Below are 26,711 nucleotides of genomic sequence, written 5' to 3' on the forward strand. Positions count from 1 at the left end.
TAAATGAGTTTAGCCACTTTCCTTTTGTTATGATTTCCATTTTGTGTGCCGCCTGAGCTTTCCATGTTTCCACGGCAAACCAACTGAGGTTGGAGGCACCTCAGTGGCAACAGTAGTGGTTATGTTATTGGGCTGGTAATCCAGAGGCCCTGGACTAATGATTTAGAGACCTGAGTTCAAATCCCACCACGGCAGCTGGGGCATTTAAATTCAGTTAATTAAATAAATCTAGAATTTAAAAAAAAACGCTAGTATCCGTAATGGTGACTATGAACCATCTGGTTCCGTAATGTCCTTTATGGAAGGAAATCTGCCGTCCTTCCCCGGCCTATATGTGACTCCAGACCCCACAGCAATGTGGTTGACTCTTAACTGCCCTCTGAAATGGCCCAGCGAGCAACTCAGTTGTTCAAGGGCAATTAGGGATGGGCAATAAATGCTGGTTTTGTCCACCCGAGAATGAACTTTAAGAGAAAGCACCCACCTGGGGGCCTTTGTGAGAATCTGTGTCTGGCCACTCCATGGCACAGTACCCTGGATTTATTTGGAGTTCCTATTTTGATGTACTGTTTGCCTGTGTCACCCTCTATCCCTCTGTTTCCCCCCCCGAACAGCGCTGTGGGAGTATCTTCTCTATAGGGATCAAAGCGGTTCAAGACGGCAGCTACCATCACCACCTCGAGCGTAACCAAGGTTGAGCGATAAATGCCGACTGTCACGCCTTCTGATATTGTTGTTACTTGATCGCCTTTGCTCACTTTTTTGGTACTTAAAGGGACAGTGTCTCTGCTGACAGAACACTTTGTGGCATTTTGACTTTGTAGACCTCACCGAGCTGCAGAAACATCACTGTAACCAGAGCCGAGTGTTTTCCAGCTCCTGCTCACCCCCCACACGTTAGTGAAATCCCCACTCCGCTGGGCTGAGATGTCACATGTACTCTAGGTAACATGTTGCTAATTTAACACATGGGTCGAAATTTGGTTCCGCCGTTGTTGAGACAGTGTCACTGGCTGAGTGCTGATTTTAACGCCAAGCGGTAGGTACCGCCTCAAACTGCAAAATTCAGTTTTCCCGCCCGAAGATGATAGAGCAGCGCGCAAAAGGTGACATTGCACACTCACCCTCGGGCGCCAAAGGAGCGGCATCTCAGGAGGCCAACCGAATTTACCGACGGTAGGCTGCCGGCATGTGACATGAAAAAAGTTTCTGACAATTTCCCTCACCCACATCCACACTTCCCCACTGGTCCCATTAATAAATGCTAAAAAAACCATAATCACTTACCTTGATCCCTGGACGCTCCCGCCCCTAACCCCCGATGTCCCACCATCTTTCCCAGGCTGTACGGACTCCTGCCGGTAAGGCCACCATACTCACCAAATACCGCAATGGCGGCGGCAAGGGGGCGTTGCACGCTCGATGACGTCACCACGTGGGTGGGTGGCGGCCAAGCGCGGAGCGATACATCTTGGCACCGCCCCCCACCGCCCAACTAAATTGTCCGCCAGCCCAGGAACCCAGTCGCCACCGACGGTAAGCAATTAGTCGCCCATCTCCGCCGTTAGCTGATGGCATTGCCAATCGAATTTCGACCCCCATGTCTTTCACATCAACATTCTTCTGTTCTCCCGGTTCAGTGAAGCTGTGACAGTCTTCAGGTTTGAAATCCAAAGAATGCTCACAATGCAGAGTTTAAATAGCTGTCAGTTTAAAGTAAAAGATTTAGACAGTCTCAATTTTAATACTAAATCAGTTCTGGCATTTTATTTTTTAAAGGAGAGCAATATTTATTTTTAATCAGAATTGCGGATTGAAAGCGCACATGGCAGTGAATGGGGGATGATGAGCAGGCTCAATGCTGAGTGATTTATATTTCAGTTTGATTGTAAGCTCTCATTGAGGCTTATTTTCCTGTTTCAGAGGCCAAGCCAGAGAAATTTAACAGCCGATTTAGGAATAAAATGTTCTACGCTGGGGTAAGTAACGATAATGATTCAGCGTAAGCCTCTGACTATTGAATTTCTTTCATAGTTGGACAATACTAGGATCCCAGCCCTATTTGCAGCTTTTTAAAAGCAATGTTTTACTGCATTGCTTATCTGTGGTACCTCTGAACAGGAAGGTGCAACTTTCCCATGATTTATTTTTAAAATGAAATGGTTTGCTGCTGGTAGAGTATGCTGAGGGATAAAGTTATGAAGTAAAAACCGAAAATGCTGGAAACACTCAGTAGGTCAGGCAGCATCTGTGGAGAGAGAAACAGAGTTGTTAACGTTTCAGGTCGCGGACCTTTCGTCAGAACAGTATATTAGAGAGTTAACAGTTTTTAAGTAAGTGGGGGTGGGGTGGGGGGGGGGGGGGTGGTGCGAGAGGGGGTGGGGGGAGCTGCATAGGAAAGGAACAAATGGGGAAGGTCTGTGATGGGGTGGCGAGCAGCAATAATTAAATGATAAACGGGATGATGGTGCAAGACAAAAGGTGATAATGAGACAAGTAAAGAAACTGAAGATGGCTCCAGAGGAGATGTAAATGGTTACAGCAGACTAGCAGAGGGGGAGGGAAGCATGGGAAATCTGGCAAAGAGGAGAAAGGATAAAGTTGTATTTTATTTGCAGCATGTAACCCATGGAAGATTCAATGTCTCTTGATGGCCTGCCTGTGTGTGTACCAGTGTCCCAGGCTGTGCTGTATGTTAGTGAGATGTGCCCAGGACGTCAGGCCTGGGAAATGGCCTTGGTTCCTTGGGGAGCAGGCCAAGGCAGGAGGGAATATAGAGGCCCTGCCGCAATCGACCACTTTCGTGCATCTCTCGGTAGTTGAAGTGGTAGCAGCGTAGGCCTGGGAACAGGGTTCCCGCCTGCGTTCTCCAGGGATTGATGTGGGCTGTTGGCGAGGCGGGTGAGGGAAGGAGATAATTCATTTCAAAATGTGTTTTAATCAAAAAGCTCTGCGATGGTTTTGCTCTCGATTATTTGGGTGAAACATTAAATCCCATATTTTCTTTCAGTGATACTCACCCGTATAACTGTGTCACCCTCTCTTGTATTCTCCAGACGGCATTTTCAGATTTCCTCATGGGAAGTTCCAAAGATTTAGCCAAACACATCAAAGTGGTGGTAAGTGCACGGACATTATCTGGGAAACGCATTAGTTGAGGTGATGTCATGTCCCCAGTATCCTACGACATCTTGTGTGTCATATCTCAGTAACCTGTGAGGATCTGCTTCGCATCCCCAGTAAACTGTGAGGCCCTGTGTCATATCCCCCATACCCTGTGAAGACCTGTGTCATATCCCCCATACCCTGTGAGGACCTGTGCCACATCCCCAGTAACCTGTGAGGACCTGTGTCATATCCCCCTATCCTGTGAGGACCTATGACACATCCCAGTAACCTGAGAGGACCTGTGTCACTTCCCAGTACCCTGTGGGGGCCTGTGTCATATCCCAGTAACCTGTGAGGACATGTGTCATATCCCAGTAACCTGTGAGGACCTGTGTCACATCTCCAGTAACCTGTGAGGTACTGTGTCATTCCCAAGTAACCTGTGAGGACCTGTGTCATTCCCCAGTAACCTGTGAGGACCTGTGTCATACCCCAGTATCCTGTGAGGACCTGCGTCATATCCCCCGTATCCTGTGAGGACCTGTGTCATATCCCAGTAATCTGCGAGGACCTGTGTCACACCTCCAGTACCCTTTGAGGACCTGTGTCATATCCCCCGTATCCTGTGAGGACCTGTGACACATCCCAGTAACCTGTGAGGACCTGTGTCACTTCCCAGTAACCTGAGGACCTGTGTCATATCCCCCGTATCCTGTGAGGACCTATGACACATCCCAGTAACCTGTGAGGACCTGTGTCATATCCCAATGACCTGTGAGGACTTTTGTCATATCCCCAGTAACCTGTGAGGACCTGTGTCACATCTCCAGTAACCGGTGAAGACCTGTGTCATATCCCAGTACCCTTTGAGGACCTGTGTCATATCCCAGTACCCTTTGAGGATCTGTATCATAGCCCAGTGGCCTGTGAGGACCTGTGTCATATCCCAGTAGCCTGTGAGGACCTGTGTAATACCCCAGTATCCTGTGAGGACCTGTGTCATATTCCCCGTATCCTGTGAGGACCTGTGACACATCCCAGTAACCTGTGACGACATGTGTTACATCTCAGTACCCTGTGAGGACCTGTCACATCTCCAGTACCCTGTGAGGGCCTGTGTCATATCCCCCGTATCCTGTGACAACCTGTGTCATATCCCCGTATCCTGTGATGACCTGTGTCATATCCCCGTATCCTGTGATGACCGGTGTCATATCCCAGTACCCTGTGAGGACCTGTGTAACACCTCCAATAACCTGTGAGGACCTGTGTCACATCTCCAGTACCTTGTGAGGACCTGTGTCATATCCCCGTATCTTGTGATGACCGGTGTCATATCCCAGTACCCTGTGAGGACCTGTGTAACACCTCCATTAACCTGTGAGGACCTGTGTCACACCTCCATTAACCTGTGAGGACCTGTGTCCCATCTCCAGTACCTGTGAGGATCTGTGTCATATCCCCCATTTCGTGTGATGACCTGTGTCATATCCCAGTACCCTGTGAGGACCTGTGTCACACCTCCAGTAACCTATGAGGACCTGTGTCATATCCCCCGTATCCTGTGAGGACCTGTGTCACACCTCCAGTAACCTATGAGGACCTGTGTCTTAGGAGCGTTGAACAGGAAAGGGCCATTAAGCCCATCAAGCCTGTTCCGCCATTCAATTTGATCATGGCTGATCTATGCCTTAACTCAATCTACCTGCCTTGGTACTGTAACCCTTCATACCCTTGCCTAACAAAAGCCTATCAATCTCAGTTTTGAAATTTTCAGTTGAGCCTCAACAACTTTTTGGGGGTAGTTTGTCAGATTTTCACTACGTTTTGTGTGGAAAACATGCTTTCTGCCATCACCCCTGAACTGCCTAGCTCTAATGTTAAGGTTATGCTCCCTTGTTCTGGACTCTCCCATCAGAGGAAATCGTTTCTCTCTATCTACCCTATCAACTCCTTTGATCACCTTAATTAGATCACCCCTTAACCTACTATATTCAAAGGGACGTAAGCAGAGTCTATGCAACCCTGCCCTAATAATTTAACCCTTTTAGCCCAGGTATTATTCTGGGAATCTGCACTGTACTCCTTCCAAGGCCAATATACCCTTCCTGAGGTTCCCAGAGCTGAGTGCAGATAGGGTCTAACCCCATGGGTCTAACAAGAGCTCTGTATTACTGTGACATAACTGCCACCCTTTCCTATTACAGCCATCTTAAGTTAAAAATGAACATTGCGTGAGCCATTTTAATAATTTTTTTGTCCACCAATGTTCCTTCTAATATTTTTGGGGCTCGCGCAGCTCCTTCAGAATTCCGTGCATGTGCATTTTTCCTGTTCAAAAGCTGGCTCACCAGCTGTGCGGACCTGCAGAAAGGGAACCTTGCTGTCCACTAGCTTTTAATGATACCCCTAAATCTCCATACTCATCCACAGTTTCGAGCTTCTCGCCATTTAGGAAATACTCTGATTTACCTTCCTTGGGTCCAAAGTGGATGAGCTCACACTTTCCCGCGATGAACTCCATCTGCCACAGTTTTGCCCACTCACTGAATCTATCAATGTCCCTTTGCGACTTCCTGCTCCCACACCACACTATTTACTGGGCCACCTAACTTAGTGCCATCGGCAAACTTAGATATGGCTCTCTATTCCTTCATCCAAGCCATTTATAAATACGGTGGAAAGCTGAGGCCCCAGTACAGATCCCTGGGGGACAGCACAAGTCACATCCTGCCAATTTGAATACATGCATATTATCTCAACCTCCTGTCTCCAAACCAATTCCCTATGCAGCCAATAGGTTCCCTCCAATTCCATGCACCTTCATGTTTGTTGACAGTCTCTTGTGTGGATTGATCAGGGCTGCTCTGAGCTGGAGGCAATTTGCTTCTCCTAAGGGAACAAAGGAAAGTTCTGTAAGACAGGCTCAGTACATTGTAGCTATGTGTTTAAATTATGTTTTAATTACATTTTAATGAAACACTGAACGGTGGAAGCGGTTATTAACCACAGGGAAACTTGGCATGGGGAAGTGGAGTGGAGGGAGGCCATATTGTAAATCACCATAATAGGCATTTTAGACTCCAGCGGACTAGGGCTAAATGGTGTCCCAGTCAGATGCATCTCACACAAAAAATGCTGCCGTCCTTCAGGCTGATTCACAACCATCTCCTTGTTCTAACAGTGTGACGGGACAGACCTAACGTCAAAGATTCAGGACCTAAAGCTGCAGTGCATCGTATTCCTGAACATTCCAAGGTAAGGCCTTCCCGAATGCCTAACCTCCGCTGAGTCAACCTGCCTAGCGTGTAGGATGTAAAGATGTTGAAAGTAATGTCAGTGAATCAGCTGGACGACGCCTAGATATTTCATCAGGCCAGCTGAAGTGGTGACATTGGGACTTGTGGTGTTCAGTATCCCATCAGCTTCTACACAGGCTCTGTGCGTCAGTAGAAGGGCCTGGTTTACACAGCAGCCTCTAGCCATCAACAGCTCTTAGGAGGAAAAATTCAGTATCGCCCCGTTTGGGGGCAGTAACGGTCGGGAGGCGCAGGACTTGGCGCCAGGCGCTGAAGTCCCGCCCCTATCGAGAAATTCAGGTTACCACCCCCGGAAGGAAGTGGAGCTAAAAATCAAGGTCCACTTCCTTCCTGGAGGGGTTTACAGGGCGGGCACCTCAGCAGCGCTACACACTGGACCATGCAGCACTGCCACGTCCGAGGGGCCTTTCCCTCACTTAAAGGGAAGGGCCCACGCTGCCGACTCTGTGGAAGATAAAGGGACCTACCTGGGCCACCGATGAGCGGGGGCATCGCCCGATCAGCCCAGCACTCAAGGAGAGTGCTGTGCTGAGCGATCGCAGCCAGGCCTCCGCAAAGAAACCGGATCAGGAACGGCAACAGGAAGGTAAGTTTTTGAAAAAATTTTCACTCGGCCACCTCGCCTTTAATTTTCACCCTGGTAGCGGCCGGCCGCTTGATCCACATCTCCTGCAGCAGCTGCTTTTATCGCCCGCCGCTGCTGCAGGGGGCAAAGGATCATTTTGGGGCTGGGGCAATGCACGCAGCAATGATGTCACTGACTCTGGGCATCGGGGGCACAAAGCCATAGTGCCAATATGGCGAGACTCATTAACAGCGCCGCGCCCTGTTGGTAACTCATTTGCTCCTCGTTAGCGCCGCCCAGGGGCGCTAACAGGAGGCACTAATACACCCAATTTCTCCTCCTTAGTGTCTTAGCTTTCACATCAGCTGGTATTTCTTGAAATGACGGAGAGCAGATTGAGTCTGCTTAGAATGCTGACAGATAGGTGAGTGAGTGAGTGTGTGAGTGAGTACCACTGCACATGTAGGGAGTTCCATGTCAAATGGCAGTGGTGTAGGATCAGGCCTTAAAAGCTACCTTTGAGCCGAGAGATTACTGCCACTGAAAATCAGATGTTTTTATTTTCCCCACTCAGGAGACTGTACTCAATGTTTTGGGAAAACTCGTACTCTTCTGTATTTGAAGCAGACCGTTTGTTTTTCACCTGACCTCTGACCTCCACTCAACAGCTTCATTTATCAGTTATTGTTTATAATACCAACTTTTATTCTCTCACTTTACCGTCCAGCGCCCTAGCTGAGTGGGCTGGTTGGAGACTTGATTAGTTCAGCTCCTTAACTAACCCTAGGAGGCCGAGGAGAGCAGACCAGGGTGACTGATTTTCTCACGCACCCTGTAGTGAAACCTCTGGCCTATGCTTGGTACCAACCTGCAGTAACACGGCCGAGGTTAGGAACTCGCTCTGCTGTGAATTGCAGAGCGTGTCAGATCTTCAACATGCAGTGCCACCTGGCTCATTTTCAATGGAGGATGAGGGAGAGACATATCTGTGCCGTTAGCAGCAGTCAAGTCAGTCTCGGCTGCTCTCATGCACCATCTAGTGGACAGTTACAGAACAGCAGAGGCCAAGGAGCAGGTTCGCCCCCCATCACCTTCTCTACGTCTAGTGAAAGGGATGTAACCAATGTTACATGCAGCGCTCCAAGGATCCCACGCAGCCAGTGAGCCGGCTTTTAAATTGAAAAAGAAACGCGCATATGCGGATTTTTGAATGGGCCGCCCGTCCCAAAAAGAAATGACAGGGAACATTGGATGTAACCTTGGGATATCTGAGGAAAAAGAGATCAAAGGAAATGTCAAATGGTGACACCTGATTTGAGGGCTGTGCAGACATAGAAATTTACAGCGCAGAAGGAGGCCATTTCGGCCCATCGTGTCCGTGCTGGCCGACAAAAAGCCACGCGGCCCTTGGTCAGCAGCCCTAAAGGTTATATATAAACCTATGAACAATGACGGAAAGGCAAAGAGCACCCAGCCCAACCAGTTCGCCTCACACAACTGCGACACCCCCTACACTGAAACATTCTACACTCCACCCCAACCGGAGCCATGTGATCTCCTGGGAGAGGCAAAAACCAGATTAAAAAACCCAGACCAATTTAGGGAGAAAAAAATCTGGGAAAATTCCTCTCCGACTCATCCAGGCGATCGACACTAGTCCAGGAGATCACCCTGGCCGTATTCTATTCCCTGCAGTACTTACCATTATATCTGCGCCGTCCAACAAAAGGTCATCCAGTCTAATTCCAATTACCAGCTCTAGGTCCGTAACCCTGCAGGTTACGGCACTTCAAGTGCCCATCCAACCATCTCTTAAAAGTGGTGAGGGTTTCTGCATCCACCACTCTTCCAGGCAGCGAGTTCCAGATCCCCACAACCCTCTGCGTAAAGAAGCCCCCCCTCACATCCCCTCTAAACCTTCCACCAACCACCTTAAAACTATGCCCCCTCGTAATAGCTTATCCACCAATGGAAATAGGCCCTTACTATCCGATGTTGTCTTTTTTGTTTTCACTCTGCAGTTAAGGTGAAGCAGAAGCTGGGAGCCATGTTAGTTTAGGACGAGGGGGGCCGATTTTTGCCATACTGTGCCACTGATCTTGTGGGGGGTGGGGGCGGGGGAGATCGCGGGGTAGCACTCTGCTTTATTGAGCTGCTGTTCATTGAGTTTGCTGATGCGTGTTAATGACTTGGATGTGGGAGAACAGGGCACAATTTCAAAATTTGCAGATTACACAAAACTTGGAAATATAGTGAACAGTGAGAAGGATAATGATGGACTTCAAGAAGACATTGACAGGCTGGTGGGATGGGCGGACAAGTGGCAGATAAAATTTAATGCAGAAAAGTGCGAAGTGATACATTTTGGAAGAAAGAATTAGGAGAAGAAATATAAACTAAAGGGTACAATCCTAAAGCGGGTGCATGAACAGAGAGACTTAGGAGTATGTGTGCACAAATCGTTAAAGGTGGCAGGGCAGGTTGAGAAAGCAGTTAATAAAGCTAACGGGATCTTGGGCTTCATGAATAGAGGTGTAGAGTACAAAAGTGTGGGTATTATGATGAACCTTTATAAAACATTAGTTCGACCTCAACTGGAGTATTGTATCCATTTCTGGACACCACACTTTAGGAAGGACGTGAAGGCCTTAGAGAGGGTGCAGAAAAGATTTACAGGAATGGTTCCAGGGATGAGGGACTTCAGTTACGTGGATAGACTGGAGAAGCTGGGGTTGTTCTCCTTAGACTAGAGAAGGTTGAGAAGAGATTTGATAGAGGTATTCAAAATCATGAGGGGTCTAGACAGAGTAGATAGAGAGACTGTTCTCATTGACAGTTGGGAACCAGAGGACACAGATTTAAGGCGATTGGCAAAAGAACCAAAGGCAACATAAGAAAAAAACTTTTTTACAGATCGAATGGTTAGGATCTCGAATGCACTGCCTGAAAGTGTGGTGGAGGCCGACTCAATCACAGCTTTCAAAAGCGAGTTGGATAAGTACCTGAAGGAAAAAAAAAATTGCAGAGCTACAGAGAAATGGCGGGGGAGTGGGACTAGCTGAAGTGCTCTTGCAGAGAGCCGGCATGGGCTGCATGGCCACCTCCTGTGCTGTAACCATTCTATGAGTCTATGATCATTGCTGGCCCTGTGTGTCTCAGTGTGGTTTGGCAGAACAAATTGTGAGTGTTAGCACTACTTACGTCGATCAGTCTGTTCGGTGTCAGTCACTGTTCCGGAGACTGGAGCTGCTGCCCCTTGCCCTGTGTGCATCATCCACATGCAGTTATATGCATTACTCAATTTACCCATCTGTCTGCATCCAGAGGGAAAAATATCATTTGTCCGGAAAGGATCATTATTTTTTTTTAAACTCATAAAGAATTGAATTTAATCATTTAAATTTAACCATGTTGAAGAGATTAATTATCTAATTCATTTTGTGCTTTCCTTATCTTGACAAGTGTATGGGATTGTGCTTATCTTTAGCCCCTGTGACATTCCCGCTCGTTCAGACACAGGGACCATCCAGCCGATGGAAGTCGCCGCTAATCCTGTCTTGACCCACTGGGGGGCACATCCGCACGAAAGCGCTCTTTGGTTAAATATTTAGCCCTTTCCCCTCCATTCTTCTCCTTTCTGTATACCAAGGAGAGGGATGGGTAAAGCGATTCCGTCCAGGGAAGTTGCCTGATTGAGTGCCCTGTGTGTCCAGAGCTTGGCAGCCACATATGGATAGTTGTCCAGCCAGCACAGCTGCTTGTTCATCTCAGTGATCGGCAGATCCATGTCGACACATTCAAGAAAGAAAGAACCTACGTTTATATAGCGCTTTACACGACCACCAGACGTCTCAAAACACTTTACAGCCGATGAAGTACATTTGAAGTATAGTCACTGTTGTAATGCAGAAAACGCAGCAGTCAATTTGCGTACAGCGAGGTGCCACAAACAGCAATGAGCTAAATGACTACATAATCTATTTTTAGTGATGTTGGTTGTGGGATAAATATTGGCCAGGACACTGGGGAGAACTCCCCCGCTCTTCTTCGAAATACTGCAATGGGATCTTTACGCCCACCTGAGAGGGCGGACTCGGTTTAATGTCCCATCCGAAAGATGGCACCTCGACAGTCTCACCATCCCCCCGTGATCTCTGAGGCTCCAGCACACAGCTTAATGGATTTAAATAATGAAACGTGTCATAAAATTCTTCAACTGTTCAGAAAAGAGTTCAAAGTGAGTTACGCCAAACTAAGGATTTCCACTTGCTCATCGTTTTCAACGCTGCAGTTAAAGAGGTTAAATAATCTTTGATCGGTAATGAGTTATTAGAGAAGGGTGTTCCTGTGGAGAAACATAAGAACATATCATAAGAAATAGAAACAGGAGTAGGCCATACGGCCCCTCGAGCCTGCTCCTCCGTTCAATAAGATCATGGCTGATTTGATCATGGACTCAGCTCCACTTCCCCGCCCGCTCCCCATAACCCCTTATTGTTTAAGAAACTGTCTATTTCTGTCTTAAATTTATTCAGTGTCCCAGCTTCCACAGCTCTCTGAGGCAGCGAATTCCAACCCACAGATTTACAACCCTCAGAGAAGAAATTTCTCCTCATCTCTGTTTTAAATGGGTGGCCCCTTATTCTAAGGTCATGCCCCCTAGTTCTAGTCTCCCCCATCAGTGGAAACATCCTCTCTGCATCCACCTTGTCAAGCCCCTCATAATCTTATACCTTTCGATAAGATCACCTCTCATTCTGCTGAATTCCAATGAGTAGAGGCCATACCTACTCAACCTTTCCTCATAAGTCAATCCCCTCATCCCCGGAATCAACCTGGTGAACCTTCTCTGAATTGCCTCCAAAAGCAAGTATATCCTTTCGTAAATATGAAAACCAAAACTGCACACAGTACTCCAGGTGTGGTCTCACCAATACCTTATAAAGCTGTAGCAAGACTTCTCAGCTTTTATACTCCATCCCCTTTGCAGTAAAGGCCAAGATACCATTGGCCTTCCTGATCACTTGCTGTACCTGCATACTATCCTTTTGTGTTTCATGCACAAGTAACCCCAAGTCCAGCTGTACTGCAGCACTTTGCAATCTTTCTCCATTTAAATAATAACTTCCTCTTTGATTTTTTCTGCCAAAGTGCATGACCTCACACTTTCCAACATTATACTCCATCTGCCAAATTTTTGTCCATTCACTTAGCCTGTCTATGTCCTTTTGCAGATTTTTTTGTGTCCTCCTCACACATTGCTTTTCGTCCCATCTTTGTAGCGTCAGCAAACTTGGCTACGTTACGTTCAGTCCCTTCTTCCAAGTCGTTAATATAGATTGTAAATAGTTAGGGTCCCAGCACTGATCCCGGCAGCACCCCACTAGTTACTGGTTGCCAACCAGAGAATGAACCATTTATCTTGATTCTCTGTTCTCTGTTAGTTAGCCAATCCTCTATCCATGCTAATATATTACCCCCAACCCCGTGAACTTTTATCTTGTGCAGTAACCTTTTATGTGGCAGCTTGTCAAATGTCTTCTGGAAGTCCAAATACACCACATCCACTAGTTCCCCTTTATCCACCCTGTTCGTTACATCCTTAAAGAACCCCAGCAAATTTGTCAAACATGACTTCCCCATCATAAATCTATGCTGACTCTGCCTGACCAAATTTTGCTTTTCCAAATGACCTGCTACTGCTTCTTTAATATAGACCCGACTACCTAGTCGCACTACTGCAGGCAGGCGCGAAGCAATGTCGAGGCGGTAACCCAATGGGAGAAGGGCAGGCCGGGCTGGGCGGCTTGTGCATATCCCTGAGCGACTAGTCCCTCACCGGCACTGACAAGAGGCCTCTTAGAAAGTCTTCCGACTGCCTCTCCATCCCAGGAGGGCAGTCATCCGAGGGAAGTCCTGACTGCCTTTCCAAACCAGGAGGGAGACTTGGAGATATTAGTGGCAGAATAAATTAATTTTTAAAGGAAATGTGTTTTTTTACTCTCCATAAAATTTAGAAATAAACCCTGATTTTAATCTGTGGCCTGTGGAAAGTTGACATTTTAAATGATCAGGAAACGCTAGAAGTGCACTTAGCATTTCAAAATGTTGAATTTGTCCGCAATCATTAATGTTACCTTACGGAGTTGAAATTTAAAATGACTTCAAAACTCAGGCCCCAGCACTGACCCTACAGGAATTGTGGGGCAGGGAAGGGGGGGGGGGGGGGGGGCGCGGGAATGGGAAATCTCTTCCATAGATGATAACAGGTCGGCCTTAGGAAGACTCTGACTGGCTGGGAAGTGGCATGTGACTAACGAGAGACATAAAAACAGACTGTAAAAGCTTCTATAGGTATATAGCATAGAAACATAGAAAATTGGTGCAGGAGTAGGCCAATCAGCCCTTCTAGCTTGCACCACCATTCAATATCATGGCTGATCATTCACCTCAGTACCCTTTTCCTGCTTTCTCTCCATACCCCTTAATCCCTTAGCCGTAAGGGCCATATCTAACTCCCTCTTGAATATATCTAACTAACTGGCATCAACAACTCTCTGCGGTAGGGAATTCCACAGGTTAACATCTCTCTGAGTGAAGAAGTTTCTCCTCATCTCAGTCCTAAATGGCCTACTCCTTATCCTGAGACTGTGACCCCTGGTTCTGGTCAGTAACTTTTAACATTGTTGTTGCCAATTTAAGTGTATCTAAGGGTTAAGTCATGGCAGGAGAGCTCGGTCGGGTGTTATGCTCCTCCTGTACCATGTGGGAACTCAGGGACACTTCCGGTGTCCCTGACGACTACGTGTGCGGGAAGTGTATCCGCCTCCAGCTCCTGACGGTCCGCGTTGCGGAATTGGAGCTGAGAGCGGATTCACTCTGGAGCATCCACGATGCTGAGAATGACGTGAGTAGCATGTGTAGCGAGTTGGTCTTACCGCAGGAGAAGGGTCCACAGCCAAATAGGGAATGGAAGACCAGCAGGAAGAGTAGTGCAAGAAAGATAGTGCAGGGGTCCCCTGTGGTCATCCCCCTGCAAAACAGATACACCGCTTTGAGTATTGTTGGGTGGGATGACTCATCAGGGGAGGGCAGCAGCAGCCAAGTTCATGGCACCGTGGCTGGCTCTGTTGCACAGAAGGGCAGGAAAAAGAGTGGGAGAGCGATAGCGATAGGGGATTCAATGGTGAGGGGAATAGATAGGCATTTCTGTGGCCGCAACCGAGACTCCAGGATGGTATGTTGCCTCCCTGGTGCAAGGATCAAGGATGTCTCGGAGCGGGTGCAGGACATTCTAAAAAGGGAGGGAGAACAGCCAGTTGTCGTGGTGCACATTGGTACCAACGACATAGGTTTAAAAAAAGGAATGAGGTCCTACAAAACGAATTTAAGGAGCCAGGAGCTAAATTTAAAAAGTAGGACCTCAAAAGTAGTAATCTTGGGATTGCTACCAGTGCCACGTGATAGTCAGAGTAGGAATCGCAGCATAGCGCAGATGAATACGTGGCTTGAGCAGTGGTGCAGCAGGGAGGGATTCAAATTCCTGGGGCATTGGAACCGGTTCTGGGGGAGGTGGGACCAGTACAAACCGGACGGTCTGCACCTGGGCAGGACCGGAACCAATGTCCGAGGGGGAGTGTTTGCTAGTGCTGTTGGGGAGGAGTTAAACTAATATGGCAGGGGGATGGGAACCAATGCAGGGAGACAGAGGTTAACAAAAAGGAGGCAAAAGCAAAAGACAGAAAGGAGATGAGGAAAAGTGGAGGGCAGAGAAACCCAAGGCAAAAAACAAAAAGGGCCACTGTACAGCAAAATTTTAAAAGGACAAAGGGTGTTAAACAAACAAGCCTGAAGGCTTTGTGTCTTAATGCAAGGAGTATCCGCAATAAGGTGGATGAATTAACTGTGCAAATAGATGTTAACAAATATGATGTGATTGGGATTACGGAGACGTGGCTCCAGGATGATCAGGGCTGGGAACTCAACATCCAGGGGTATTCAACATTCAGGAAGGATAGAATAAAAGGAAAAGGAGGTGGGGTAGCATTGCTGGTTAAGGAGGAGATTAATGCAATAGTTAGGAAAGACATTAGCTTGGATGATGTGGAATCTATATGGGTAGAGCTGTAGAACACCAAAGGGCAAAAAACGTAAGTGGGAGTTGTGTACAGACCTCCAAACAGTAGTAGCGATGTTGGGGAGGGCATCAAACAGGAAATTAGGGGTGCATGCAATAAAGGTGCAGCAGTTATAATGGGTGACTTTAATATGCACATAGATTGGGCTAGCCAAACTGGAAGCAATACGGTGGGGGAGGATTTCCTGGAGTGCATAAGGGATAGTTTTCCAGACAAATATGTCGAGGAACCAACTAGGGGGGAGGCCATCTTAGACTGGGTGTTGTGTAATGAGAGAGGATTAATTAGCAATCTCATTGTGTGAGGCCCCTTGGGGAAGAGTGACCATAATATGGTGGAATTCTGCATTAGGATGGAGAATGAAACAGTTAATTCAGAGACCATGGTCCAGAACTTAAAGAAGGGTAACTTTGAAGGTATGAGGCGTGAATTGGCTAGGATAGATTGGCAAATGATACTTAAGGGGTTGACTGTGGATGGGCAATGGCAGACATTTAGAGACCGCATGGATGAATTACAACAATTGTACATTCCTGTCTGGCGTAAAAATAAAAAAGGGAAGGTGGCTCAATCGTGGCTATCAAGGGAAATCAGGGATAGTATTAAAGCCAAGGAAGTGGCATACAAATTGGCCAGAAATAGCAGCGAATCCAGGGACTGGGAGAAATTTAGAACTCAGCAGAGGAGGACAAAGGGTTTGATTAGAGCAGGGAAAATGGAGTACGAGAAGAAGCTTGCAGGGAACATTAAGGCGGATTGCAAAAGTTTCTATAGATATGTAAAGAGAAAAAGGTTAGTAAAGACAAACGTAAGTCCCCTGCAGTCAGAATCAGGGGAAGTCATAACGGGGAACAAAGAAATGGCAGACCAATTAAACAAGTACTTTGGTTCGGTATTCACTGAGGAGGACACAAACAACCTTCCGGATATAAAAGGGGTCAGAGGGTCTAGTAAGGAGGAGGAACTGAGGGAAATCTTTATTAGTCGGGAAATTGTGTTGGGGAAATTGATGGGATTGAAGGCCGATAAATCCCCAGGGCCTGATGGACTGCATCCCAGAGTACTTAAGGAGGTGGCCTTGGAAATAGTGGATGCATTGACAGTCATTTTCCAACATTCCATTGACTCTGGATCAGTTCCTATCGAGTGGAGGGTAGCCAATGTAACCCCACTTTTTAAAAAAGGAGGGAGAGAGAAAATAGGGAATTATAGACCGGTCAGCCTGACCTCAGTAGTGGGTAAAATGATGGAATCAATTATTAAGGATGTCATAGCAGCGCATTTGGAAAAAGGTGACATGATAGGTCCAAGTCAGCATGGATTTGTGAAAGGGAAATCATGCTTGACAAATCTTCTGGAATTTTTTGAGGATGTTTCCAGTAAAGTGGACAAGGGAGAACCAGTTGATATGGTATATTTGGACTTTCAGAAGGCTCTCGACAAGGTCCCACACAAGAGATTAATGTGCAAAGTTAAAGCACATGGGATTGGGGGTAGTGTGCTGACGTGGATTGAGAACTGGTTGTCAGACAGGAAGCAAAGAGTAGGAGTAAATGGGTACTTTTCAGAATGGCAGGCAGTGACTAGTGCGGTACCGCAAGGTTCTGTGCTGGGGCCCCAGCTGTTTACACTGTACATTAATGATTTAGACGAGGGGATTAAATGTAGTATCTCCAAATTTGCAGATGACACTAAGTTGGGTGGCAGTGTGAGCTGCGAGGAGGATGCTATGAGACTGCAGAGTGACTTGGATAGGTTAGGTGAGTGGGCAAATGCATGGCAGATGAAGTATAATGTGGATAAATGTGAGGTTATCCACTTTGGTGGTAAAAACAGAGAGACAGACTATTATCTGAATGGTGACAGATTAGGAAAAGGGGAGGTGCAACGAGACTTGGGTGTCATGGTACATCAGTCATTGAAGGTTGGCATGCAGGTACAGCAGGCGGTTAAGAAAGCAAATGGCATGTTGGCCTTCATAGCGAGGGGATTTGAGTACAGGGGCAGGGAGGTGTTGCTACAGTTGTACAGGGCCTTGGTGAGGCCACACCTGGAGTATTGTGTACAGTTTTGGTCTCCTAACTTGAGGAAGGACATTCTTGCTATTGAGGGAGTGCAGCGAAGGTTCACCAGACTGATTCCCGGGATGGTGGGACTGACCTATCAAGAAAGACTGGATCAACTGGGCTTGTATTCACTGGAGTTCAGAAGAATGAGAGGGGACCTCATAGAAACGTTTAAAATTCTGATGGGTTTAGACAGGTTAGATGCAGGAAGAATGTTCCCAATGTTGGGGAAGTCCAGAACCAGGGGTCACAGTCTAAGGATAAGGGGTAAGCCATTTAGGACCGAGATGAGGAGAAACGTCTTCACCCAGAGAGTGGTGAATCTGTGGAATTCTCTACCACAGAAAGTAGTTGAGGCCAATTCATTAAATATATTCAAAAGGGAGTTAGTTGAAGTCCTTACTACTAGGGGGATCAAGGGGTATGGCGAGAAAGCAGGAAGGGGGTACTGAAGTTGCATGTTCAGCCATGAACTCATTGAATGGCGGTGCAGGCTAGAAGGGCTGAATGGCCTACTCCTGCACCTATTTTTTATGTTTCTATGTTTCACCACCATCGGGAACATTCTTCCTGCATCTAACCTGTCCAGTCCCATCAGAATGTTATATATTTCTATGAGATCCCATCTCATTCTTCTAAACTCCAGTGAATACAGGCCCAGTCGATCCAGTCTCTCCTCGTATATCAGTCCTGCCATTCCGGGAATCAGTCTGGTGAACCTTCGCTGCACTCCCTCAATAGCAAGAATATCCTTCCTCAGATTAGGAGACCAAAACTGAACACAATATTCCAGGTGATGCCTCACCAAGGCCCTGTACAACTGCAGTAAGACCTCCCTGCTCCTATACTTAAATCCCCTAGCTATGAAGGCCTACATACCATTTGCCTTCTTCACCACCTGCATGCCAACTTTGAATGACTGATGTACCATGACACCCAGGTCTCGGTGCACCTCCCCTTTTCCTAATCTGCCGCCATTCAGATAATAATCTGCCTTCATGTTTTTGCCACCAAAGTGGATAATCTTACATTTATCCACATTATACTGCATCTGCCATGCATTTGTCCACTCTCCTAACCTATCCAAGATACCCTGCAGCCTCTTAGCATCCTCCTCACAGCTCACACCACCACCCAGCTTAGTGTCATCTGCAAACTTGGAGATATTACCCTCAATTCCTTCACCTAAATCATTGATGTATATTGTAAATAGCTGGGGTCCCAGCACTGAGCCCTACGGCACCCCACTAGTCACTGCCTGCCATTCTGAAAAGGACCCATTTATCCCGACTCTCTGCTTCCTGTCTGCCAACCAGTTCTCTATCCACGTCAATACATTACCCTCAATACCATGCGCTTTAATTTTTCACACCAATCTCTTGTGTGGGACCTTGTCAAAGTCCAAATACACCACATCCACTGGTTCTCCCTTGTCCACTCTACTAGTTACATCCTCAAAAAATTCTGGAAGATTTGTCAAGCATGATTTCCCTTTCATAAATCCATGCTGACTTGGACCGATCCTGTCACTGCTTTCCAAATGCGCTGCTATTTCATCTTTAATAATTGATTCCAACATTTTCCCCACTACCGATGTCAGGCTTACCGGTCTGTAATTACCGTTTTCTCTCTCCCTCCTTTTTTAAAAAGTGGTGTTACATTATCTACCCTCTAGTCCATAGAAACTGATCCAGAGTCGATAGACTGTTGGAAAATGATCACCAATGCATCCACTATTTCTAGGGCCACTTCCTTTAAGTACTCTGGAATGCAGACTATCAGGCCCTGGGGATTCATCGGCCTTCAATCCCATCAATTTCCCTAACACAATTTTCTGACTAATAAGGATTTCCTTCAGTTCCTCCTTCACGCTAGACCCTCGGTCCCCTAATATTTCCGGAAGGTTATTTGTGTCTTCCTTCGTGAAAAAAGGAAAAGACGTACAGGTGATGCCATGGTGAAGCCATGGCGAAAGTAACTGTGGGTCCCCTAAAGGCTGAGACAGAAGAAATTATAATGGGGAATAAAAAACTGATGAGAAATTAAACAAATACTTTGTGTTGTCTTCACAGAAGAAGATGCAAAAATCTTGCCAGAAATAGTGGAGAAGCAAGGATCTAGCAAAAATGAGGAACTGAAAGAAATTAGTGTCACTAAAAAAAAATGGTACTGGAGAAATTGAGCTGATAAATCCCAGGCGGCCACAATTTCTGCAAATATATAGGGCTCTGGTTAGATCACACCTGGAGTATTGTGTACACTTTTGGTCTCCTTACCTGAGGAAGGATATACTTGCCATAGAGGGAGTGCAACGAAGATTCACCAGACTGATTCCTGGGATGAGGGAATTGTCCTATGAGGAGAGATTGAGTAGAGTAGTTCTCTAGAGTTTAGAAGATTGAGAGATGATCTCATTGAAGCATACAAAATTCATACAGGGTTTGACAGGGGGAGATAGAGGTAGGATGTTTCCCCTGGCTGTGGAGTCTAGAACCAGGGGTCACAGTCTCAGAATAAGGGGACAGCCATTTAGGACTGAGATAAGGAGATTGTTAGATTTTGGGATATTAAGGGAATCAAAGGATGTGGGAATAATGCTGGTAAGTGGAGTGGATCAGCCAAGATCTCATTGAATGGCGGAGCAGGCTCGTGGGGCCAAATAGCCTACTCCTGCTCCTACTTCTTATGTTGTTATGACTTCACTCTACTCCAGAACTGAGAGCGAGCCTTTGGCTTTGTGGTAGCATTCCCGCCTCTGAGTCAGAAGGTGCAGCGTTCGAACCCCACTCCAGACTGTCCTGGCGAGTGAAGACAGCCATCAGGAACTTCTGCTGAACTTTGACCCATCTACACATAGGGTGGTTACTTGAATAAGTGTGTTCTTACCATACCAAATCTTTCTGCTGTAATGTACTTGCAGGTACTGTGCGGGCACTGTACCGTGGGGGAATCCAGGCGAGCACCATGATTTTGAGCCACAGCGACATGACGACGGCTGCATCGAGGTGATTGGCTTCACCATGGCATCACTGGTACGTCTCTGTTGCCTTGGGTCAGTCTGTGCTGACTGTAATTTAAAATGGAATGTTCACCCCTTCTCCCTTATATTTATTGGTCACTTCGGAACATTAGGAGGCCATTCAGCCCTTCGATCCTGCTCCGCTATTCTATTAGATCATGGCTGATCTGCACCTCGAATACATTTTCCTGCCTTTGCTCCATATTAGTGTGGATGCATCAATGTGCTGCATTCTCAAATTATTCAGTGCCTCATATTTGACCAAAGATTTTTTTTAGATACTGTCTGTTCTGATTTCCTGAATTGCCACAATTCCTGTTTCCTGCTCAGATTTCTGAGTGACCCCGCTTTTCCCAGACAGGAACCTTAATTTCTAGTTTCAGAGCAACTTGTATATTGTATATGCAAGCTGCTCTAGGGGTCCTTAACGTGACTGCTGCCTGTTTTAAGAAAATGTAACTTGATGCTGATGGTTTTCCTTTAACTCTTCCTTCTCATCAACACTTGTCTCTTTATCGAATTGACTTTCTCCCGATCTGTATTGTAACCAAGGCTGCTCTGCAAGTTGGCGGACATGGGGAACGGCTCAACCAGTGCCGCGAAGTGACACTAACCACGTACAAGTCCATTCCGATGCAGGTGGATGGGGAGCCGTGCAAGCTCGCGCCCTCCGTCATTCGCATCTCGTTGCGGAATCAGGCCAACATGGTCCAGAAGACCAAGAGGAGGACGTCCATTCCACTGCTCAATGAGTGAGTATTGATGCACGTGCACGCATTGAACTTAAAGGAGAAAGGGCTACACTGGAATTGTCATGTGATGTTAGAGCTTCTGAGAGGGGATGCCTCGGTTCCTAATTTTCTTGTTCTTTGGCCTACTCTTGCTCTTGTATATGATGTTTTCAAACAGCTAATTAGATGAACTTTCCCAGCAGAAGGCTTTGAGTGAGAAGGAAGGGTTATTCTATGGAAAAGGGTCAGGCGTGTCAGATCGAAGGGCCTTTTTCTATCACTTAAAAAAAAAACTCCTATTGAGAACCGCTGTGCAAGGCATCGTGGGAGCAGCCATTTTGTGAGAATCTCGTCCTTAGTAACAGCATGTTTAGTGAGCACTCCCATGGTCCACTGCCCCCCCCCCACAGTCTCAGCAGCAGCTGGGTTTGACACATTGTGCCTTCTCATGATAGAAGTTTAAACGAAACACAGGGACAGGAGAGTACCGTAAAACACCGTCATTGTAAAGTTGGATCGGGGCATTAGGGTGCCTCAGACTATGAGGGTTCGGAATTAACAATTGCACACCACAGGCTCAATGCGAACATTCTAACTTTAACCAGTAGAGCTGCCGTTCCTTAATGACTTCACAGCTTCCAGGCCTGGTTCCTCTTCCCAGCCTCCAGGCCTGGTTCCTCTTCCCAGCCAGATCACTGATGATCTCAACAGTGTTCGTAGTTAAAATAAATATATATATCAAGCAAACTGAAAGGGAAGGGAGGATATAGATATGATTGTGTTTTTAAACAATTTATCCTGGTGAAATCTTTCTTTAAGTCGATGACTGCTTGTATAAAGGTTGGTCTTTGGGAGAGTAACAAGTGATTATAACTCTTAATTCTGAGGCTTAGTCCATGCTGTATTAGAAACTGCCTGAAATTGGTAAGTGCATGATGAAATATGTGTAAGATGTATGAATAGATCTCCATAACATTCCTCACTGAGTTTACACTGTTTATCCCAAAAAATATACCATCTATTATCAGGACTGTTGATTTACAGCAAAGGAATAAATCAAACTCGGGTAGATCGTGACTTTGTGCGATAGTGTCGACAGCCCGTTTTACATCTCTCACAATTTCTATTTCCGTTGACTGCCACGGGAGAGATGTAGAAGGGGCTGTCGACTGGCTATCACCTGTCTGATACTATCACATAGCCAAACTGACCCTCAGTAGTTTTACTACATTGTATTGGAGGAGCGTGAATGGTATTTTCAGCATCACATTCCATGATCGTTCTGGAAGGTGCATGTCATATATTACTATTATATGTTCCTTTTTAGCTCCCTTTTTCTAAAGCCCACGATTAGAGAGGGAGGCACTGGGCAAATACAGTAATAGTGAACTTCGCACTCCGATCTGAGTGAAGTCGAAGACTCAGCCCATCCCTGGCTACCACACCTGTAAGGCTGGTGGGCAGAAGGGCCTAAACTGGGTCAGGGAGAGATCGAGGATGAACCAGGAGAGGTGGATAGGGGCTGGGGAAGAGGGAAGATGAGAGACCGCATTGGGGGAGGGGTCCGAATTATTTCCACCCCCAGCTGTCAGGGTAGTCGTTCTGTGAATGGAGAAAGAGCTGAGAGAAGTCAATGAGCGGCAAGTGTAATATGTACATAGGTCTCTAAACGTGACAGGCAGCTGTTCCACAGGTAGTGGGCGACATACATGTTTGTTGGAAATAGCATGATGGCAAAAGTGTTATTGGATGTGAGTATTACATTTATAGGAGCAAAATACTGCAGAAATTTGAGTACTTCTCCAAAAGTTGGCCGACTATCATATCTTTCATTTGTAGAAACTGATGCATTACATACAAGTGTTCCATCAAGACAGTGTCCCCAGAAGTAAAATACCCCACCTTCCATTGTGTGGGCCACAGCTGACTTTTAAGCTTTACAACCTTTCTTCACCAAATGGAGAGAGCAACAGAGTTAAAGTTTCAGGTTGGAGACCATTGACCAAAAACGTTTCTCCACAGAGGTTGCTGAGTATTTCCAGCAATTTCTGTTCTTAGTACATTTACAGGAAGAAGGTGCAGTTGGTGAAGAAAGGATGTAAAGCTTAAAGCTCTCATTCAGATAAAGTCAGCTGTCCCCCACACAATGGAAGGTGGGGTATTTTACTTCTGGGGACACTGTCTTGATGGAAGGCTTATATGTAATGCATCAGTTTCTACAAAGGAAAGATATCATAGTCGGCCAACTTTTGGAGAAGTACTCAGAAATTATGTATCAGATGTTAAAATGTATATATTGAGCCATGTGTTAAAAAGTTTTAATAGCTATGTAACACAAAGTGTTCAGTCGTTTGGGGAAATTAGTGTGTTTTTCCAAATTATGTTTAAATGCAGTGGAATAGAAATTGGTTTTGGACAGCAATGCGAAGTGGGCGGCGTCACATTGTCTGCCCTCCCTATCATCGTCAAATCCCTCCATGGCCTCGCCCTCCCTATCTCTCTAATCTCCTCCAGCCCCACAACCCCCAGACATGTCTGTGCTCCTCTAATTCTGCCCTCTTGAGCATCCCTGCTTATAATCGCTCAACCACTGGTTGCCATGCCTTCTGTTGCCTAGGCCTTCTGTTGCCTAGGCCTTAAGCTCTGGAACTCCCTGTCTAAACTTCTCCGCCTCTCTTTCCTCCTTCAAGACACTCCTTAAACCAAGCTTTTGCTCACCTGCCCTAATTTCTTCTTATGTGGCACAGTCAAATTTTTTGTCTTGTGATATTCCTGTGAAGCGCCTTGCGACGTTTCACTACGTTAAAGGCGCTATATAAATACAAGTTGTTATATGCCCTGCCCAATATTCAGTTCCATTGACTTCAGTAGAATTGAATGTCCAGCGGGTTGTGGAATGGGCGGCCCGTGCGATCCCACCTGCTTCGCACTGCCACCCAAGACCAAGTCCTACCCCAGTAAGTCCCTCTGCGTTCCTGCTGATGTTTCCCCTGCTCCCTTTTCCTGTCTAAAATATACTATTAATGGAGATGCTCTCTTAAATACAAGTTGGTGACAAAACCCTTCAGTGCTCTGCAGTGAAGATGACCAACGGTGAGTGGCTTTGGCAAATGAATTCCATACTGTGATTGATAATTTATATTTCTTCCTCATGTTCAATGGGGTTAAATTTAAGGTGACTTTTTTTTCCAAGAAGTGATCAGGTAAAATATATCTCGCCAAGCAAGCGTCAGCAGTATGGATTGAGTGTCGGCTTACTGTTGAACGGCAGGGTTTGGCTGACATGCCGCTCTTTAGTGCTGGGAATTGGCAGAGTGAGCAGGGCTGTCTCCACTCATTGCAACCGAGAGGAGAGCTGTCAGCGATATTCACAGAAACAGCTGCTTTACAGAGACTTGGAAATTGCGAATACGTCCATGTGTGTCTCTCTTTTCGGAGCTGTGTGTCTGCGTTTTGTTTATTTTATTTTTGTGGCTGAGCTGTGCCTAGAAGGAACGACCTGTATAAATTCGCCATGAATGTGTAATATTCACCCTGGCCTGTCGCCCCATCTGTGGCAGACAGCCAGGCACCTCCTCTCAACTCTTCTGAGATGCCACTAAGAAAGTGCCATTGACTGGCACCAGCATAGCCCAGAGTTACTCTGGAATATACTCTCAACATAAAATATACTCCTGCAGGAACCACCCTTTTATTTGGCTTGTATTCCCTTGAGTTTAGAAGGTTACAGGTGATCTAATTGAGGTGTCTAAAATGATAAACGGATTTGATAGAGTAAATAGGGAGAACCTATTATCTCTGGTGGGGGAATCCAGAAAAAGGGGGCTTAAAATTAGCGCATGGCCATTTAGGAGTGAAATGAGGAAACACCTTTTCACATAAATGGTCGTGGAAACCTGGAATTCTCTGCCCCAAAAGGCTGTGGAGGTTGGGTCAATTGGAGCTTTCAAGACTGAGAAGGATAGATTTTTGTGGGGTAAGGGTATGAAGGGATATGGAGCTGAGGCGGGTTAAATGATGTTGATACAGATCTGCCATGATCTGACTGAATGGCGGAGCAGGCTCGAGGGGCTGAGAGGCCTACTCCTGTTCCTATGTTACATTCTCAATGGAAATGAAAAGCAGACGTTTTCTATAACGATCCGCGACACGGCAGTTTTACGCCCAGACGGCAAGTTGAAAATCGTCTCCTCTCCAGTTTTCCCTCCCTCACTACCTGGCAGGACAAACGGTTGTCCAGCACCTCCATGTCGAGAACTCGTCATGGGGGAGAGGATCTCGCAAGCCTTGGTGATTGGAACTTATGAGGATTCACAGTATGGATGATCATGGGAAGCATTAACTGAGGAAACAGGCATAGCATCAGACCTCTGCCAGGACCATTGTTTACAGAATCAGAAACAAAGGAAGGAAGGTCAGGAAAGAACTAGGCTGCTGTGTTTCCTACATTTGTGCTTTACAGCCAATGAAGTACTTTTGAAGTGTAGTCATTCTTGGTAATATAGGAAATGTAGCAGCCAATTTGTGCACAGCAAATATTGGCCAGGGCACCGGGGAGAACTCTCCTACTCCTCTTCAAATAGTGCCATGGGATCTTTTACATCCAGCTGAGAGCAGAGGGAGCATCAGTTTAATGGCTCATCTGAAAGATGGCACCTCCGACAGTGCAGTACTCCCTCAGTGCTGGACAGGGGTGTCAGCCTAGAATTTTGTACACAAGTCTCTGGAGTGGTATTTGAACCCACAGCCTTCTGACTTGGAGGCAAGAGTGCTACCAATGATCTGGCAATAGGAGACCCAAGACAGGACAATATTCTACCAGGTTCTATGACTAATTATCTTGTGCTAATTTCATGGTGTAGTGCAGGAATACTTGTCCAATCCTCATGGGGATTAAAATGGAACTGGGGCATGCTAGACAGCCTCTCTCTAAAATCGAGAGAAAACATCACAAGACTTTCCTGACCATCTACATAAAAAAACATTTCTGAACCAAACATGTTAGCCAGCAGTGTGAAGCTGTGGTCGGTTGTTTTCAGCTTCGATGTACGGTTAAACTTTGACTCTCGACTCGAAAGCTTTCAGCTTGATCTAGTAAAATGATTTATTATCTGCTTCAGTCAGCAGACGGTGCCAGAACGCCTGAAGATACGTGTGAATCGGATCAGCATGCATGACTATGAAGCCTTGCATTACGACAAGGAGAAGCTAAAAGAAGCCTGTAAGTAGCCAGAGCCGGAGGGCCAGAGTACACACTGTCCTCCTTCATTTGTATAAAAAGCAGGAAGGCCTTGCATTTCTATAATGCCTTTCATGACCCAAAGCGCTTTACAGCAATGAAGTACTTCTGAAGTGTAGTCACTGTTGCAATGTAGGGAAACACGACAGCCAATTTGCGCACAGTAAGATACCACAAACAGCAGTAAGATAATGACCAACTAATTTGTTTTCTAGTGATGTTGGTTGAAGGATAAATATCGGTCAGGATACCAGAGAGGCCTCCCCTGCCCTTCTTCAAATAGTGTCATAGGATCTTTTGTGTCTACTTGAGAGGGCAGAGGGGGCCTCGGTTTAACATCTCATCTGAAATGCAACACCTCCAACTGTGCAACGCTCCCTCAATACTGCACATTTTTCAGTTGTAGGATGATACTGTATTGTAACTGGGTAATTATCAGAATAATTCACCACCTCCAATTATTAAGAAAGAATGAAAGACTTGGATTTATATAGCGCCTTTCACGACCACCGGACATCTCAAAGT

The 26,711-nt window shown here is 46.3% G+C and overlaps 1 protein-coding gene and 1 long non-coding RNA gene across 4 annotated transcripts in view; one reads left to right on the plus strand and one right to left on the minus strand.

The window, feature by feature from the left end:
- LOC139279980 (diacylglycerol kinase zeta-like) overlaps positions 1-26,711 on the plus strand; it is a 521,188-nt gene that overhangs the window by 286,079 nt on the left and 208,398 nt on the right. For all 3 annotated transcript variants that reach the window (XM_070899368.1, XM_070899369.1, XM_070899370.1), the window contains 6 exons: positions 1,924-1,979; positions 3,057-3,119; positions 6,293-6,366; positions 20,118-20,229; positions 20,769-20,968; positions 26,068-26,168. In XM_070899368.1, coding sequence (XP_070755469.1) covers positions 1,924-1,979; positions 3,057-3,119; positions 6,293-6,366; positions 20,118-20,229; positions 20,769-20,968; positions 26,068-26,168 — 606 coding nt within the window. The remainder of the gene's footprint in view (positions 1-1,923; positions 1,980-3,056; positions 3,120-6,292; positions 6,367-20,117; positions 20,230-20,768; positions 20,969-26,067; positions 26,169-26,711) is intronic.
- LOC139279983 (uncharacterized) overlaps positions 5,280-26,711 on the minus strand; it is a 36,263-nt gene continuing 14,831 nt past the window's right edge. The window contains exon 3 of the long non-coding RNA XR_011596574.1: positions 5,280-6,000. This is a non-coding gene — a long non-coding RNA (uncharacterized lncRNA). The remainder of the gene's footprint in view (positions 6,001-26,711) is intronic.

Source organism: Pristiophorus japonicus, chromosome 14 (assembly GCF_044704955.1).
Source record: "Pristiophorus japonicus isolate sPriJap1 chromosome 14, sPriJap1.hap1, whole genome shotgun sequence".
Classification (NCBI taxonomy): domain Eukaryota; kingdom Metazoa; phylum Chordata; class Chondrichthyes; family Pristiophoridae; genus Pristiophorus; species Pristiophorus japonicus.